The sequence below is a fragment of the Protopterus annectens genome, chromosome 5.part0 (assembly GCF_019279795.1).
Source record: "Protopterus annectens isolate FY-2018-M chromosome 5.part0, PAN1.0, whole genome shotgun sequence".
Lineage (NCBI taxonomy): Eukaryota > Metazoa > Chordata > Ceratodontiformes > Protopteridae > Protopterus > Protopterus annectens.
Window position 1 is genome coordinate 466,294,411 of NC_056735.1, and position 18,205 is coordinate 466,312,615.

The 18,205-nt window shown below is 34.5% G+C and overlaps 1 protein-coding gene across 9 annotated transcripts in view; it reads right to left on the minus strand.

Annotated features, from left to right (window-relative positions):
* DMD (dystrophin) overlaps window positions 1–18,205 on the minus strand; it is a 9,298,038-nt gene that overhangs the window by 7,819,862 nt on the left and 1,459,971 nt on the right. For all 9 annotated transcript variants that reach the window (XM_044072398.1, XM_044072396.1, XM_044072400.1 and 6 more), the window contains exon 6: window positions 11,982–12,154. In XM_044072398.1, the coding sequence (XP_043928333.1) occupies window positions 11,982–12,154 (173 nt within the window). The remainder of the gene's footprint in view (window positions 1–11,981; window positions 12,155–18,205) is intronic.

The window sequence follows — 18,205 nt, forward strand, 5'->3', positions numbered from 1 at the left end:
GAGAAGTATGTGAAAGAAAGGAGAAGGTACAACCTTAGTAAAGAGGAAAATAAGGTATTAAAACAAATATGTCATGAGGTGGATATTCAGGTAATGAACCCCGATAAGGGGGGTGGTGTGGTACTGGCAGTAACACAAGATTATAATAATAAAATATTTGAAATGCTCCACAATAAAAGCAAATATATGGTATCCTCTATTAATGAGGTTAACATAGGGCATAGATGGATAGATTTATACCTAGATTGTTTTTACTGGTCAGTAGGATAGACATGAATTTGTACAACTTTTTACGAGTGGAGCATCCTGTACTGGCCACCATAGTAAGGATCCCAACAATAACAAAAATATAGTACATCCCCATATAGACCTATTACCTCAGGCAGTAGGTCTAAGACTTCCCCTTTTGGTAAAGTCATAGATGGATGGCTTAATTCAATTTATGATAATGTATCACATATAGTCAAAGACTCATGGGACTTTCTGGGCAGTTTAAAACCTGAAGTATGGAAGGAAGGACTTGTGTATGTAACAACTGATGTTGTGGATTTATTTTCCTGCATCCCTAAAGAAGATGGTCTTGAAAGATTCAGTAACAGTATTCAGAAATATATGAAATATGAGTGGGAGAAGATGAGTTTAATTAGTGAATTTATGTCTATAGTACTTGACTTCAACTATGTTTGCTTTGAAGGGGAATATTATAGACAAAAAAAATGGGGTCGCCATGGGTGCAGCCTGCGCCCTGATATATGCAAATTTGGTATTATTGGATTGGGAAAACGAGGATATCTTAGATAGTCAATATGCTAGTAAGTGTAGATGCTACACTAGAGTTTTGGATGATATTTTCATCTTATGGGATGGTACAATTGAAGAAGTTGATGCTTTTGCCAAATATATAAACAGAACTAGTACCTATTTAAAATGTACATACAGTAGTAGCAGGACAGGAATAGCATATTTGGACACTTTTATATTGAGTGGTATAAGAGAATTTAAATCTAGGATATACAGATAGAACACATTTAGCAATTCATATTCAGAATATACAAGTTGTCATCCTGTGAGTCAAAAAAGGAGCATCTTGAAGGGCCAATGCATTAGAGCTGCCAGAATGAAATCAGAATACGATGATATGAAAAAGGAGTTAGAATATATTGGCACCCTATTCAAGGAAAGGGGTATCCCAGATATTTAATAAATGATGTTACTGGTTATGTATTAATAGAATGGGGGGGGGATGCATACCTCTTCTAGGAATTGGTTTGCAGAAGTATAGAAGTGAACCTGAAAAAGACAAGGATATTCAACATAATGGGGCATGTCTAGTTGAGTACAGCCCATATGCAGAGGAAGTAAAGAACATCATTCGACACAACCAGAATATTTTGAGATGTGATGAAATGGTATATAGTAAAGTGGGTACAGCATGGTATGTATGTGTACAAGACCGGCTTCAATTTAAAGTATAGATTTAAGAGAGGGAAATTTAGGGTTAACTTATGGTACAGGAGATGGACAAACTAGAAAGTGTGGGCGGTGTCAGCCATGTAAAGATATTATAGAAGAGAAAACAATAATAATAGGGGACATATGGTTCAAGAAGGGGAACTGCCTTTCCCAGCATGTCATTTATTTGGCTAAGTGTGTGACATGTCTGAGTTTTTATGTGGGAAATACAGAAAGACAATTGAGGAACAGGATATATGACCACACATACTGTATAAGAAGAAAAAAATCGAAATACTGCTTTGTGTAGACATATTCATTTGTATGATGAGAGTCACTCCTTTAAGTTTGGGATATTGGAACAAGCTAAAGTTAATTCTAGGGGTGGTAACATTAAGGTCAAATTGGGCGAAAAGGAAGTAAAATGGCAACTTAAGCTAAATGCAGCTAAGGCACCCAGGCTGAATGACCATATACCAACTAAGCCAATTTTAGATGCAAGATTATGAACATTATGTTGAATTTGTGTATACTTATACACGGATATAGGTGTCGAACAAAGAGATCATAGTTGCAATGAAGTCTGATAACGGGAGAATATAAGTTACATTTTTTAGGTAATCATATGTACTTTTATGATTGGTACAAATACACAGTAAATATTAAGTATTAAATGTGATGCAAAAATATTAAAAATGGTTTCATAATTAGTGTTATTTTATATGCACATTTTTAAGCCTTGGTAAAAACATAGGCATTTGAAATATATTGGATAGGGTGAAAGTGTGCTCTTTAGTTAATTGTTCATTCCCATTGGAGTTCAGTTTTACACAATATTATATAAGGTGGACATACAAATAGATAATTGTTCTGATGAAGTCTGTGGTTAGCAGATGAAAGCGCTTGACCTGTGTATTGTTTTATATAACCTTAAGCGGTTCATTTTTTATTTTTAATTAAACTTATTTTCAGTACTAAAAGTGGTTTTGAGCTTCGGCACCTTTTTTAGCATATATTTAGAGTATTTTGTTGTTTCTTTATGGATTTATTTAATACAGTCCTTCTTTATGCCCTCATTTTTCAAATAATTCTTTGTTTCATTCCATTTCCACTTAGTTATGTTTGTAGATTTATTTTCCTTTGTTTGCATCTATTTTCCTGTTTTGTAAATGGCCTTCAATTGTTTTGCCTAGTTTTATCCACTGTTAAGCTGTAATTCTCATTTCATAACAAGTTCTACACAATTTTGTTACAGGAAATAACCTGTTTATGCTACTGCCAAAGAGCTGACAATGTCATTCCTCAAGAGTTCAATATCATTTCTAATCCTGGGTTCTAGGCAGCTGTGACTGCAATGGCAGTCTTATGGTAGTAAAATTAGGGTGCATGCCTTCCTTTTCAGTTCTTCTCATTTTTCCAAATCATGTTCACAGAACATATTTCTTATTTTGTCACCGGTCAATCAGATTTTAAATGTAAGCTGATATTTGATTTAGTTGTTGGAATTGTACTCTTCAGCTGGGCATCTGCAACTATATTGGTTGATAAAACCTCTAGCTAGTGAATTACTCAAAATCTGTAACAGAGTTAATTATTTGTAAACAGATACCATGCTACAAATACAGACCAAGTGTCACACCTGTACAGCATTGCCTTTTCCTACACATATATCTATATTGCCAGAGATGGCACTTTCATCCACTATCCAGCTTGTATTTTGTTCTACTACGAATGGTCAAGTAACATCTAAATGAATCCATCTAGCTGAGCATAGCCAGTCATGGATTTATTCAGATAAAAAAGCCATTTAGAGGGAATGAGCCCCTGTTTCCATCTCCTGTTACATATGCAAACTTTCTCCACATTTGCAAGCTATCTCCACATTTGGGCAGCTACTTAGTGAAAGAAAACGTTTAAAAAGAGTGGATCACCATTGCTAAGCAACATAAAATAAATATTATCAGGAATGATTTACTATGTCAAACACCAATCAAGTTCCAACTTATTCAAATGTGACTGACAAGTTGTATTACTATTGGCTGGTCACTCAGCCATAGGTAGAACACTCTATACATTTTGCTATATTTAAAAAGTTGCTTATTTCCCTTACATGATAATTACTGAACCATAGAGACACTATATTTCAAATAGACATTTCATTGCTTTCTCTGGCAAGAACAGCAGATGGTCATGCTGCCTATGGCAGTTTCACTAAATTAAAGTTGTTAACATGTGCTAACAGTTCAGCACATGTAGGTTTTATGAGCAAGAGAGAGCACGAGAGATGGCAAGAAAGTATATATATATATATATATATATATATATATATATATATATATATATATAAATGTTTTTTGAACTATTTTGCTAAGGTGTAGTACTATTTAGAACGTGGTTCACATTTTTTGACTTGATTCAAAAGGGCAAATTCTAATTATGGGAGGTAAGATAGAAAATCTGAGCAGCAGGGAAACACTCCCCTTTCACAGCAGTTTGTTATATTGGAGCGTGGAAACAAGGATTATGAGTTTACAGTACACAGAAATGATTCGGCGTAGGTCGCAGTTACTCTTGGAATACTGTGGCTTGTCTGTCATCACCTTGGGGTGGACACTTTGTATCATTCTGTGTTACATCTGCAACCAACTAACACACACATGAGAAAACCAAAGGCTATTTACAGGTGAGCATTAGTGGTTTTGTGTGGCACCCTCCAGTAACTTACTTTGCTGACATTTCACTTACCAAGGCCTTCTGCTAATTTTTGGGAACGTTACATTGAAAAGTAATGGGTACCAGCAGTTTTGGTGAACTGACCAATACCACAAAACTAGTTGATTCTAGCCTGCCTTAGCATGCCTGTTCTGAATCTTTGGTTTATCAGCCCGCACAAGCTTTCTTCTACAACTTCTGGATGGTAACTGTTGCGTTCTGTTAAGAATAATCTGTGCATCTTATTTTGAGATTATCAAACACAGCATGCATTTCATACCTCACTATAATTATTATCTTGTGCTAAAGCATACTTGAAGACATAACTATTCTCAGCAGAGTCTGATTTCCAGAACTCAAAAGATTTCAAGCTTCACCTCGTTCCTTACATTTGAACGACAGAACACATCAGAATTTCACCTTTTGAAGTATCAACATAATTTATTTTGTATGATGCCTCCATATTTTGAAATCTGGCAAACAAAATTACATTTCTATCTCTGTCTTTCAGTCTCTCCTCTCTTTCTGTACAGGTGTGCCATCAGTAATATTAACACTTTTTTCACAATACATCATTATTTGTAAACACTCTCCATGCTGTAAGCAAACATGTGATCTTTAAATCTTTAAATCTTTAAGGATGGACTTAAAACATGATAGTGGCTGATTCCAGGTAAGACACCATACTTTGCTCTGAATTAATTAATTATAATTGTATAGTTTAAATGTTTTGTCAACATTTTGCTGAAGTCTAGGTTTCTAATCTACTTTCCTTTGACTATGCAGTTTGTAATTTCAGCTTGCTTTCTTTAAAATGCGCCGTTGACTGTATTATGCACAATGCATTGATAAACGTATTACTTGCTGGTGATTTACTTAATTACTTTTTTTTGCTTTCATGTATACTGGGAACATAAAACCAAAGCATTACCTAATCACTACTTTATATAGTACAAACCTATATAAACTAAATCTTTGTCTACTAGCCTAAAGTTAATGTTTACCATATCACAGAGCTGCAGTTATTACAGTTTAGATGTCGCTCAATGAAACAAGGATGGGACATTTTATGCTACATTGCACTTTATTGTACAGTGCTATTATAACTTCAGTGGTTTATAGCTCAGTTAAATAGATGCAATCTACTTTGTCTGTACTAAGCCATACTGTTTTACAAAATGCTCTTAAAATTTTATGGGCATTCGGATGTCTTAACTCTCTCTATGACTCTCATGTGATAGCTTTTTGAGTTCACTAAGTCATGAATGAACCATGGCTGAGCTTGGCAACATTAACATGCATATCAAGTATATTCTTATACATTGTTTATTTTTTCCCCCCAGAGGAAATAATGCAGGCATTCACTGCATTACATGGGTGATATGTCTGTCTCAGATTTCAGCACACATTGGGTCTAAGTTGGAATGAAATTCGTCAGGTCAAAGCATTTTAGCTTTTAAAACCAGTTCTATCACATTAGTTATAGCTAATTATCTTTTTCTAATAGTCCTTGCTGTACTGCAAATATTTGCATAGGTATTGCCCTACCATTGATTAATTTAAGTGACCAAAAGTACCCTTCAAATAGATTTTATACCCTGCCCAGATCAGCTATAATACCTATAACGTGAATACATAACACCATTTTTTTCTATTTAGGACCTGATTGTCTATACATTTAATGGAAACATTTGTGAAAAACATTTTTATATATCCTACTTTAAAATGAATTTTGGTCTCCATTGTCTGTAACAGGTGGATTCAATAGTTGGCAGGCAGTAAATGTTCAGTTACTTGCATCTTTTAAAATGAAGCTGACTTCATTGTTAAAAAGGATACCCAAGACTGAGAAGGAATGTTAGTTTTCACTACTGAAGAAGGAAATAGAGAATCAATACCCCACAGCAATCTAGAGTTAGCAGGTGCCACTTCCTCCTTAATAGCCTGCCAGCTTATAACCATTTTACATGAGCTTGATTGGACCTGCAAGAACACAAATATGATTTAAATAAGGTGTTTCAGGCTGTTATTTTTTCTGAGTGAAAAGGGAATGGAGTTTTAAACTTTAAAGACATGAGAGGAGTATAGTAAGTCACACACCTAGTGTCCATGGAAATTTCAGTGTTGGGGAGCAAGTAATTGGAATCTGTTTGAGTTATTTTTGACAATATTATATGAAGAAATTGCTTGATTATTCATATAAATTTAAAAACAACTCTTCAAACCACAAACTGTAAAGAAAAGAAAACCGCTTAGGCTCCCGCTTCTTGGCATGCTTTATTAAATAAAATAAAGGTTATCTACTTTATAAAAACGGTTTCGTCTAACACTATGATTAGACTTCTTCAGACAAACCGACAAACATTTGTTAAATAAAACAAGCTGTACAAACACCTCTTCAAACCTCGGTTTGTCTGAAGAAGTCTAACCATAGTGTTAGACGAAAACGTTTTATAAAGTAGATAACGTTTATTTTATTTAATAAAGTGTGCCAAGAAGCAGGAGCCTAAGCAGTTTTCTCTTCTTTTATTCATATAAATTTGTTAAAATTGCCTCACTATCTAATATCCACACAACTAAACACTGCTCACAGTTTAATTTTCCAACCTGAAAAATGACAGTACTAAAAATATTATCTAACTTTATTCCTCATCTAGGAGAAATTTTTACCACACACAATTAAATCAAACAGGTCAGCATGTGACTTACCCTATTCTTCTCATGCCTCTAAAGTGTGGAGCTCCATTCCCTTCACACTCAGAAACCAAGCCGAAATCCTTCAAGCTACTACTGAAATAGAACTAAAGTTTTCATGGCTTGCTCATGCACCATACATGGTGAACCCCCTAAACTATATCCTTATCCATTTTATCCTGCCTTGATCTAAAATAACTTCTTGACATGTAACCTTATATTTTATCCTGCTATATTATATCCAGTTCCTCAAGTTTATAATGTTAGGAAAGTTTACTTTCTTACTGTCTTACTATTATAAAATAGTATGGGTGTTAGTCTAAACACTCATTCTGATCTACCTGTAAAAGATTTCTCATATCACTTTATTTCATTTATCATGATTATAATGTGATTGTATGCTATTCGTATTAATCTTGTCAATGATTTGGTTTTCTTATTATTGTGTCAAATAATTATTGTTTTTTTCCCCTCATTGTATGGTCTAATGATTCATTACACTATGTACACACACATATATATATATACATATATATATATATGTTTATATATACACACACACACCTTTTCAGCAGAGACCCAATGAGAAAAGTTCCACAAGGTACAGGTACAGAGAGAATGTAGCATACAGATACACACAGACATGCATACGTGTGTGTGTGTGTGTGTGTGTGTGTGTGTGTGTGTGTGTGTGTGTGTGTGTGTGTGTGTGTGTGTGTGTGTGTATGTGTGTATGCTACATTCTCACTGTATCTTGTGGAGCTTTTCTTATTGGGTCTCTGTTGAAAAAAGGTTTTCCATTAAACAAAAGTAATAATAAATAAATGTGTGAGTGAGTGAATGAATGAATAAATAAATATTTTAGTACAATATTTAGTTCTATTTTGCCTTACTAAATAATGTAACCTCACTCCAGTAACACAATTTGCCCATTTTCCACTTATAGTAAGTTAGGCAAAACAGTTCTGAAGCTCATGCCTTCTCACCATCCATCCTCCCCTTCTAACTTTAGCCCAGCAGACTGAATTTGAGCTGAAGGCATGCTCTGTCATTCAACTACTCCATGTACAGCACTCAGCATTTTTATAAAGCAATCAATATTTGCCAATGTTATGAGAGGTATCTCATATTCACTGTATCATACTCCGTCTATTGTCAGTATCTCATGCATTTCTATAAAACTTAAAGTGGCTTTCAAATAAAATGAAAGCATTTGCATATTTAGTTTCTCAGAGCAGTTCTCCCTCCAAAATTAATATAATATTAAGTGTTAATAATTCTTCCTAAAATCTTCACTAACATTAACTTATGTGCAACTGCACAAACACACAGAGACTTTATTTTTTTATTAGTTTTTCTCAGCACTTGGCACTTTTTTCTTTTTTCTACACACATATAGTGTCCCCTTCTTATTTGGGTCTTTAGATATGTATGACTTTTATACATATTTGAAGGTTCTTCATTACAACAGAAGTTTACGCACATGTATGTTAAATCATTTCTGATGCTTACTCTCTTCTTTTACTCCAGAAAGATATCCTTCTAATTATATTTTCCACACAAGATTTTATTCTTTAATGTCAAAATTATGGCACCCTGAAATACAGTACACTACAGCACATAACTGTTCCAAATCCTTAGCAGAAGGTGCCATTTTATAATCTGGATGTGTCTCATAGCATTGTCAAAGTGTTTTGGGGTACCTCATTCAAAATTTGTTCCAACATTATTGTACTGAAGTTTCTGTGCCAGTTTTGTTTACTATTGCTCATAATATGTTTCAGTCATAAAGGAGTGATTTCATTATATTGTACTTACAGCTTGAAAACAGTTGGTGTGAACCAAAAATACATAAACAAATGAACAAACAAATTAAGAATAAATGTACTACAAAGAATTTTGATTGGGTCTCACTGATCATAACCCTTACTATATGTTTGAGATTTCGCCAAGAAATTCATAAGAGTGAAGTTCAAAATGTGACTTTTATGGCATTGTTGCCTTAAAAAATTAAGTTGATTATGATTAAAGATCTGATCAAAATATTCTAATTTTCTATATTATACATATACAAGTACATTATAAGGCAACACGATGCCTTTTCAAATAGCAAATGTAACAAAAACTACAGTTTTAGTGCAGTCAAATATGTAAATTCAGTGCAATTTCTTAGGTTTCCAGTAGTTGGGCACTGCAATTTTTGAAATATTTTGGTAAAAACATGTTGAATATGAATGTATCTTAAAAATAATGAAAAATAGAACACTGCTTTAACATGAAGTAATTATGGGTGAACACAGATAAGTAAGGGTAGAATTATTAGTAGTGGGAAAAATGAGCATTGGAGAAAGGAAAATAGAGGGTGAGTATGCAACTGTGACATTAAGAGAGTATTATTTTATATAAAAGTAAGAAATGAAATGGAGATAAGAGAAAGCATGGTAGTACAAGAAAAGGTTACCAAAGGTAAGTGGAGCCACAACCGGCTAAGTGTCCATGGTCCTTTTAAAACTAAATGGACTAGTCACAGGTACTTTGAGGTGTTATGCTCTGCTACATGCCCCCTTGTGTAACTTGCAAGAATGAAAGATATTACCTCAGTCCCACCAGAAAACTGAAGCAGAGTTAATGACATATTACAAAAATATGCACATGCCACTCATAGTACACTAAGCATTCAGATATGCAATAATTACACAATAAAGACTACTGGGAAATGGCAGGTCAACACCTGAGGCTATGTTAGACCTGTACTACAGCCATGTTTGAATCAAGACTGAATATGGAAATATTCTTTGAGACCTTTCTTGAAAACCTGTATGAAGCAGCTCAGATGAAGTTTGAAGAAAAATGTAAAAAGTAATAAAAGGAATTTAAGAACTTTTTTTTATTAATTTAAAGGCAATTGGTTGGAGGCCTGATGAAAGTGCTGAAGATGTTTTAAGATGGTTAATTTTAGAAATGTTTGGGACGACATAAGCAGCACAATCATAATAAAGTTAAACTTATAAAATCTATAAGGAGGAAAAAACGTCACTTGATTCTCTGAAAGAGTGATCAAGTCAGAGTGATCAAGTCACTGAACTCACTTTCTGAAATATATGAGAGTCTAGTCTAATTCAGAGTCTGAAACAAGAACTAGATAGCCATTATGGAGACTGAGGCTAGCCAGATGGAATGGGCTTCAGCAAAGTATGCAAGTATTTATGTATGGTAGTATACAAGTATGTACTTGTGTATGCATGCATGTATGTAAGTATATGGTTATGTATGTATGCATAAGTAAGAGCGAAAACAGGAAGTGTCATTCCAAGCTTTGGAAACAACACAAAAAATATTTTCCCCATCTCAAATTAAGTAAGCTACATACTTACATACAAATATTACAGGCATGGGCAATAATGTCTTTCTAGTCTGCCAAAGAACCTAAACAGTCATTCCAAAAATGACTGTCCAAGTTTTTTTTTTTTTTTTTAATATCTAAACTAGTGCTTGCTTTAACACAATTTGGTAACCTATTCCATCCATCAACTTCTGTCTCAGAGAACAATTTTTACATTTCTCATTCCTACATAATAATCTGATAGGTTGTCAGATGATTCTTTACTTCTCTTTGGTAACCTCTAACACTGCCACAGGTAATTGTTTCTACATGCCTAGATGCATGAATAAGGTCACCTCTTACATATCTGTATAGCACTGCATAACTTCTGATACGTAAGTGTTTTATAATAACTTAAATGCTCACATCCATGGATACACCTAGTATATTTCCACTCTTACATACCTGTACAGCACTGCATAAGTTCAGATATGTAAGTGTTTTACAATAACTTAAATACTCACATCCATGGATACACCTAGTATATTTCCATAGCTCTCTTTCTAGTTTAATTAACGTTTATTTCTTATAAGGTTTCCATATTTATTACTCCAGTCTCAAGTTTGGGTCTAATATCACTTACAACAATTTCATCATTTCCGATTTTCTAGGCATTATAAATCTTTGTATACTGCCCATAGTATTATAACAACTACCATTAACCAACTGTTTATATCATCAGAAAAACACAAAGCTGGATCTACCCATACACCCATGTCCTTAAATTAATCTACAGTTTCAGTTACTGTCATCATCTTCAACACGAGGTCGGAGTTCAACTTATCTGTCTCCATTTGTCGCTTAATTACACTCGGCTACCTTCTTCCCCATTCATGCCTGACTGTCACAGGCCTTTTTCACATAATCCAGCAAACCTCTTTGCTGGATTATCTCTCATTTTCTCTTGCCTTCTTCCTGTCTGTCTCAATTTCTGTTCACTATTACAATGGCTAATCCTACGCTATTGAACAAATCATACCAAAAACACAACAGAACACAGAAGGACTGTAATATCAACAGCTGGACATGCCCACAACCCCATAGGACACATGCTAGTGCAGTGCTTGCTCCTGGATCCACAATGGTAGGACGTTTGGGGGGGGGGGGGCTTAAGAAACAAAAGCACCTTCCAAATACTAACAAACAGACGTTTAATAATTAAAAACAGTTACTCTTTATTTAACACTTAGAAACAGTATTTTTAAATTAAAACAGTTAAAACTCTGATTATATTAGCAAAATGTATGTTTAGTATTTTGTATTAATGTTTCATTAATCAATTATTTATGTATGGGTATCATATGTAAGCATGTTGAGGTATTGATATTGTAAGCTGCCCAGGTTTTTTAGGGTAGTATTGCTTTAAGAATTAATTGGAATAATCTGTGACCTTTAATGATTAGAGTTATGAATATCCTGTGTTTTTTTAACACAACAGTTCTGATGAAGTCCTTTATAATGGTTTGGACAAAAGCACTTAACTGTATCTAGAAGGTATTTTTGTTCTTAATCTTGGATTTACCTTCCCTGTGCCACCTGTATTTGTCAGGTTAATTAAACATGTTTCTCAGAGAAATTTGTTGTTGTGCATTTCAGTATGACTTATTCAATATTATGCAATTCGACTTTGCAATGTTCACTTTTCCAGTACATATTCTATACATAGAAGCATGTGTATTTTGATAAAAAACAACACATATGAAAAAATAAATAAGATCAGTTCTGCATTTGCAGTTTTTACCTGTGACTGTGGATGAGTGCGTTAAAAGCAAATCCATCAGACCAGCTGTTGGTGAAGTTGACAACATTAACTCCATCATAGTCACGTGTCGACTGACGAACCCAACTCAGCAAGATCTTCTCACTATTTGTCTGCTGCAGATCAGCCATTATGTCTTTCATAACATCCTTAACCTAAATAATAAAGAAATAAAGAAACATGTCAAATATTATAATTTCATTTAGATAGAAATGTCGCATGTCCTTCCTTCCAATTATCCATCTATCCTCAGGAATGATTTTACAGCTTTTTCAACATTAAGATTCAGATAAGCTATATTCAACTTAGAGAAACAAAACTAAGTTGATAGGTTGTGGTGAGCATTTCCAGTTTTTAAAAAGATGAAAACAAACTGTCTACTTTTATTGCAGTCACATATTGACTTATTCCAGTAGCTTTCTTCTTACAGCAATTGCTTTTTCATGCACCTAACAAAGATAGACAAAAAAAAGTCTTCAGATGCATATTATAATTGGAAATCCTTTTTTAGAATTACATAATTTTGAAATATGTTGTAATACTGTAACAATGTGATCCCCCATTGGCATAATTTAAGAAATAATATTTAACATTTGGCATTTTGCCAAGCCACTGTCCGAACAGCATTCCTCATAACAGGACCCATTATCTGTTCTCTAGTCTCAGTATCTTTGAGAAATCATGTTAGCGTCTTACATTTCAGCTTGACATTCTGTCTTGTGCTAGTACATAGTTTGCAAACATCATGATAAAAGATAGAGCTCAATAACTTTTTTTTGTCTGAGCCAGAAATATTAAACCAGCTTAAAATGTCACAAGTTTTAACTCTGACAGTTCTCACAATAGCATAAAGCAGAGCATGACATACCACTGTCACAAATGCCACAAGTATGATGTATACCATTTAATCACATTCAGATAAGCCTTCACAAAGAAAGAGGAAAAACTAAACCAAATGCTATGATCTTAACACCAGCGTTTATTCAGACTTGAGTCCATTGCTCTTCATTCAATCTACAGATTTTCTCTGCATATGAATATCAGATGAGCAAATATTAAAACTTGACTGTTAACGAATGTTTTTTTTTTCACAAAGAGAAGGTATTTAACTTAGAAAGTTTAGTAACAGCAGTCTTACACAAATCTTCCTCATTAGGAAATTATTTTTATAGATGACAACAGTCAGAGTGCAAACACACAGCTTTATTTAGACACTGTGGTAACATATACAGAACTCATAAATATCATCCAAGCTATTTAGAACACTAAACTCCGGTCAGAGAATCATGACACTAAAGCCACTAGAAACTTTTTTTTTCTTAACACTGAAAGAAAAGTAAGACACTGGCCAAGCAGAAGTAATATTATACATCCCAAAGGAGGCATTTGCAGCACAAAAGAAATCACATGCACATACAGCTTGAAGAACAGGACGTTCAGCACTTCCTCCAATGTCTCCACCCTACAGAGTTTACGTCTGTGGGCCTAATTTTAATTGCAAAGTTAAAGGATACCTGTGGTAGTACAGAAATGAAACTGTATTTCAAATATAGTTTCTACATGCTGTATTGCAGAGTTTACTAGTATACCTCACTCCTGTAGCTGGTTGTTCCTGTATAGCATACCTAGTTGTTCCTGTATAGCATACCTATTTTTTCGTAGGTTTTCTTTATATTTTGCTGAATATGGATGTCAAACTTGAGGCGTTCGTCTATAGTTACACAGAGTAGTTTGGCAAAGGGAACAACTTCGATCGGAGAGTTGCTTTGGCTAAGGACTTGAAAGTAATTTTTATCAAAAGAGAAAGATTTTGAGGGTGTGAATAGTAGTATTTTAGATTTGTTAGCAATGAGAGAAAAGTGATTTTGGCGCATCCAGATCTCAGTAGTTGAGAAAGCAGTCTGAGTTTTAGATAGGAGTTCAGGGAGGACAGAGGCAGAGCAGACAAGTATAGAGTCATCTACATATTGGATGACTTTGGCATTAGGAATAGCAGAGTGAAAGTTATTGATGAAGATATTAAACAGCATTTGTCCGAGGATGGACCACTGTGGCACTCTGGTAGGGGTGAGTAAGAAAGGTGAGGTGCCTTTTTTCCATTTCACAGCCTGAGATCTATCTGACAGCTTGAGAACCAGGAAAGAGTGTTTTGGGAGAGATTTAGGTTTGAGAGGTGACTTAGAAGGTGCTTATGGGAAACAGTATCGAATGCTTTATAGAGATCTAGGAGCACTGTGGAAACTAAGTTCCCAGAATCTCGTGCTTGATTGACAATTTCTAAGAATGAGAGTACAGCTGTATGTCCTGGTCGGAAGCCATGTTAGGTAGGGGTAAGAAGTTGTTTTTTAGTCAGAAAAGGCATAAGTTGGGGTGGATGCAATTTTCTAGGATTTGGAGAATGGAGAGAGAAGTGCTATAAAGCAGAAGTTTGAAATGTTAGTGTTTTTGCCTACCTTGTGGAGTGGAATAATAAAAACGGAACACCACAGTTTAGGGACATAGGATTCCTTTATGGATCTATTAATTAGGATACTAATTGGGACTTGAGAAAGGAAGAGGGGATATTGTGAGGTGCATTGGAGCAGGGTTTAAGTTTACTTTTACAAAGGACTAGAACAATAAAAGAACTATGGTGTCCTCAGAGGTTTCCCACCAAAAATATACAGGGTATAACCAAGATGTCATATGTGGACCAAATAAAAGCCTTGTCACTGTATTTAATTTTTTACTGATTACTGAGGGGCAATCTGCGTCTGACCTACAAGGTAATCTCTGACCCAATCCTGATGGAAATGTTGCATATTTGCAAAACTAACTGCATGAGGGTCACTCACTCCAAAGATCTAAACCTTATCTCTGACATGAATAGGTCATGCTGAAAAGAAAGATATGTGTCCCAGAGATTGCCTTTCCTCTGGAATAGGCTTCCTACTCAAGTAAAGCAGAGCCCTTCTCTGACCATCTTCAACTGCAGTCTGGACCGATGGATAGGAAAACTCACTACTGGGGTGTTGTCCATGTTCCTTATAGACAGAGACAGTCTGAAAAAATAGTCAAAGCCCTGCTTGATGACCCTTGTTATCTTTCCCATACAGATAAAAAATTGGGTAAAGCTATTTAGGCTAGTAAGGGCTTCTGAGCAGTTAAACGATTAACATCCTGTAAACCTTGAATATGGAGACGAGCAGTTGACATCCATTACTCAAGCAATGCGTTCCATTTAGCACAGAATAAGAAATTGTTTTCATGGATAACTATGTAATTATCTATATACAACTATGTAATAAAATGTATCAACAGTGGAGCAGGGTTGGGGTAAAGTGTAAGAAGATGCAACTGAATCTTCCTCCTGATCCGACTGCAGCATGTCTGTTTATGTACCAAAATCCCAGGATAGAAAGGCACCTTAGCTGACAGGGACACTTTCTTTTTTTTTTTTTCTTTTTTTTTTGTGCTCTCCAGTTAAAGAGCTGAGTGACACATCAAGAATTGGGCAGTGTAGAGGCTGATGTATCAAACAGCTTTCTACAGTAAGCCAAGGGCTTTTTCTGTCAGACTAAGAGCTAAGGGTGTGGAGCAGTACATCAGGATCCAGCATTAGGCAAAGATGAGCAAGCTATAGCTCTGAAATGCAGTGTGCTCCATGTTAGAAGTACGAGTGGTGAAGTGCAAAAAAGGATGTAACACTATGTACTGGCTGAACATCTGCGCAAAAGATTAGTTAAAAACAGTGACTTTGGACAGATTTAATAGGTGCACTTTTTTAAAAGCATTACTAGCATGGAGGAGAGGTATTACGTGTGACGAAACAGGCTCTTATACTATATGGGAAGCGCAGTGGTGCGGCACTTAGTGTTATTGCCTCACAGCAAGAGGTTCTCTGGTTCAGTTCTTGGCTGGGGTGCCTACTGTGTGGAGTCTGCATGCCCTCTATACGTTGATGTGAGTTTCCTCAGTGTGCTCCAGTTTCCTTCCACATTCCAAAGACACGAGTCTGGAGCATTTCTTCCTGGGCCTCTGCTGAAAATGGGCTCTGTCCCAGTCAGATCTCCCCAGTAAAGAAATGTTACATAAATAAGTTGCACGTTTTATTAACAAAGAAGTGGGTAACACCTCGGACAACTTTTTTATTACCTGCTAGAGTAACTAACTTGCATATGGCAGATGAAAATGAGTTTGTGCAATATGATAAATAGACTGGATTTTATGGGATCAGATGAAGTCAAGAAATATGTAGTGTTCAAGAAAGAGGGAGAGAAAAAGACGTCAGTTGCTAATTTTTTTTTTTTTTTTTTGGAGATCAGATATGAAAGGTTGCTTGGTAAATAAAAAAATAGTTTGACAAAATGTTGGAGGTGGCTAACCTAAAATAGATTTGCATTTACTGAGGGCAGAAATCATCAGCCCAGTTATTAAGGGCCTAGTAGATACAGTAGCAAAGACAATGAAGAAAATGAAACTAACTAGTGGAAGTGATTAGGATACATATATATATATATATATATATATATATATATATATATATATATATATATATATATATATATATATATATATAGACATAAGAATAGAGATTAATTTGTGTATTATCCAAGTATGCTACAAAACCATGCAGTTAAGGGTTTTGCATGGAGATGTCTTTACAAATATTTTGTATTCATAAGCTCTAAAGATGTTTCTGAATGTAGCCTGACAGTATTATGGATATAAAGGGACTCAAAGAAAGTGTTTTGGTCAAGTGTAAGCTGGGATAGTTTTAAGCAAGTTCTGGAAGGATGATTATTTGGAGTTTTTAGAAGGGAAGGGCAACTAAACTGAAATTCTCATGCTGCACAGATATTAGATGGCAATGTATTGTATTATATGGAAGTATTATTACACAAAGTTAAAAACACAGCCATTACTGATACAGTTCTATTAATGGTTCTACCAGTGGATGAAATGAAATATCTATAGTCACCTGGCCAAATCTCTCTCTATATATATATATATATATATATATATATATATATATATATACATATATATATATATATATATATATATATATATATATACATATACATATATATATGTATGTATGTGTGTGTGTGTGTGTGTGTGTGTGTGTGTGTGTGTGTGTGTATATATATATATATATATATATATATGCATATATCTGTCTATATATATATATATATATATATATATATATATATATATATATACACACACACACAAACACGCATATATCATGAGAGAACTGTCTTGTTAAATGGTTGTCATGCAGATCATAAACAGAATCCAAGTAATTTTGAGTTGTAAAAGCTAGATGGCCATTAAGTCTGAAGAGAGGTTTGAATGTCGAGTTGCATTTGATATGAAATATGAAGTTTGCCCTCCACTTTAATTTAAAGATCATATTCCAGTTTTAACATTATAGCTAGATGACAGCTATGATATGAAAGCATTTAGGCAAGAACCCAAATGCATGTGTAAACAAAATGCTGTTTGGCTTGTTAGTATATAGTTTAGGTTTTATTACCACAGATTAATTACAGGTGCCACAGTCTGTGTTTAGGAAAGCTAAGTATTCACCTTTAGTAATAATTTATGCAATATTTTAAATACAATTTATATTCTACTGCAGACCCTTAGCAAAGAAGTAATATTATTATTACATGATACAATACAGCAGACAAACGTTGATAAAACATCACCTGTGGGGGAAAATTCATAGAAAAGGCAATCTAGGTCAATGAAAGTTCCTAAATGACTGCATATTCAGGTTTAAAATACAGAGAATGCAAGGTAGAATAGCGAGAAAGCATTATCTCAAAACAAAAGTGGACCAAAAATGTAATTAGAAATCTCTCTCAAATGGAAATACAAATAAGAGGACTAAAAATTTGATCAAAAGTAGAAATAATTTTCTAATGAAATGGAAAATCAGGGAAGAATAGGCGTATGATGTCTAAAATAAACAACTTCAGTAAAAGAGTAAACTCTAGTATTCAAATGGACTAACAAAGATATATCAAATGGTTTGCAAACAAGCTGAAGGATAATGAAAATTTATAATGTTACAGAGGCTCTAAATGAGAGCAAACATCTAGGCCTCCTAACACAAGAACTCCATGATTTTTTCATAGTGGATTTTCCACTTATTCCGACACTAAGTGGTCTACCCAAGATCCATAAGAATCTGCAACATCCTGAATTTAGAC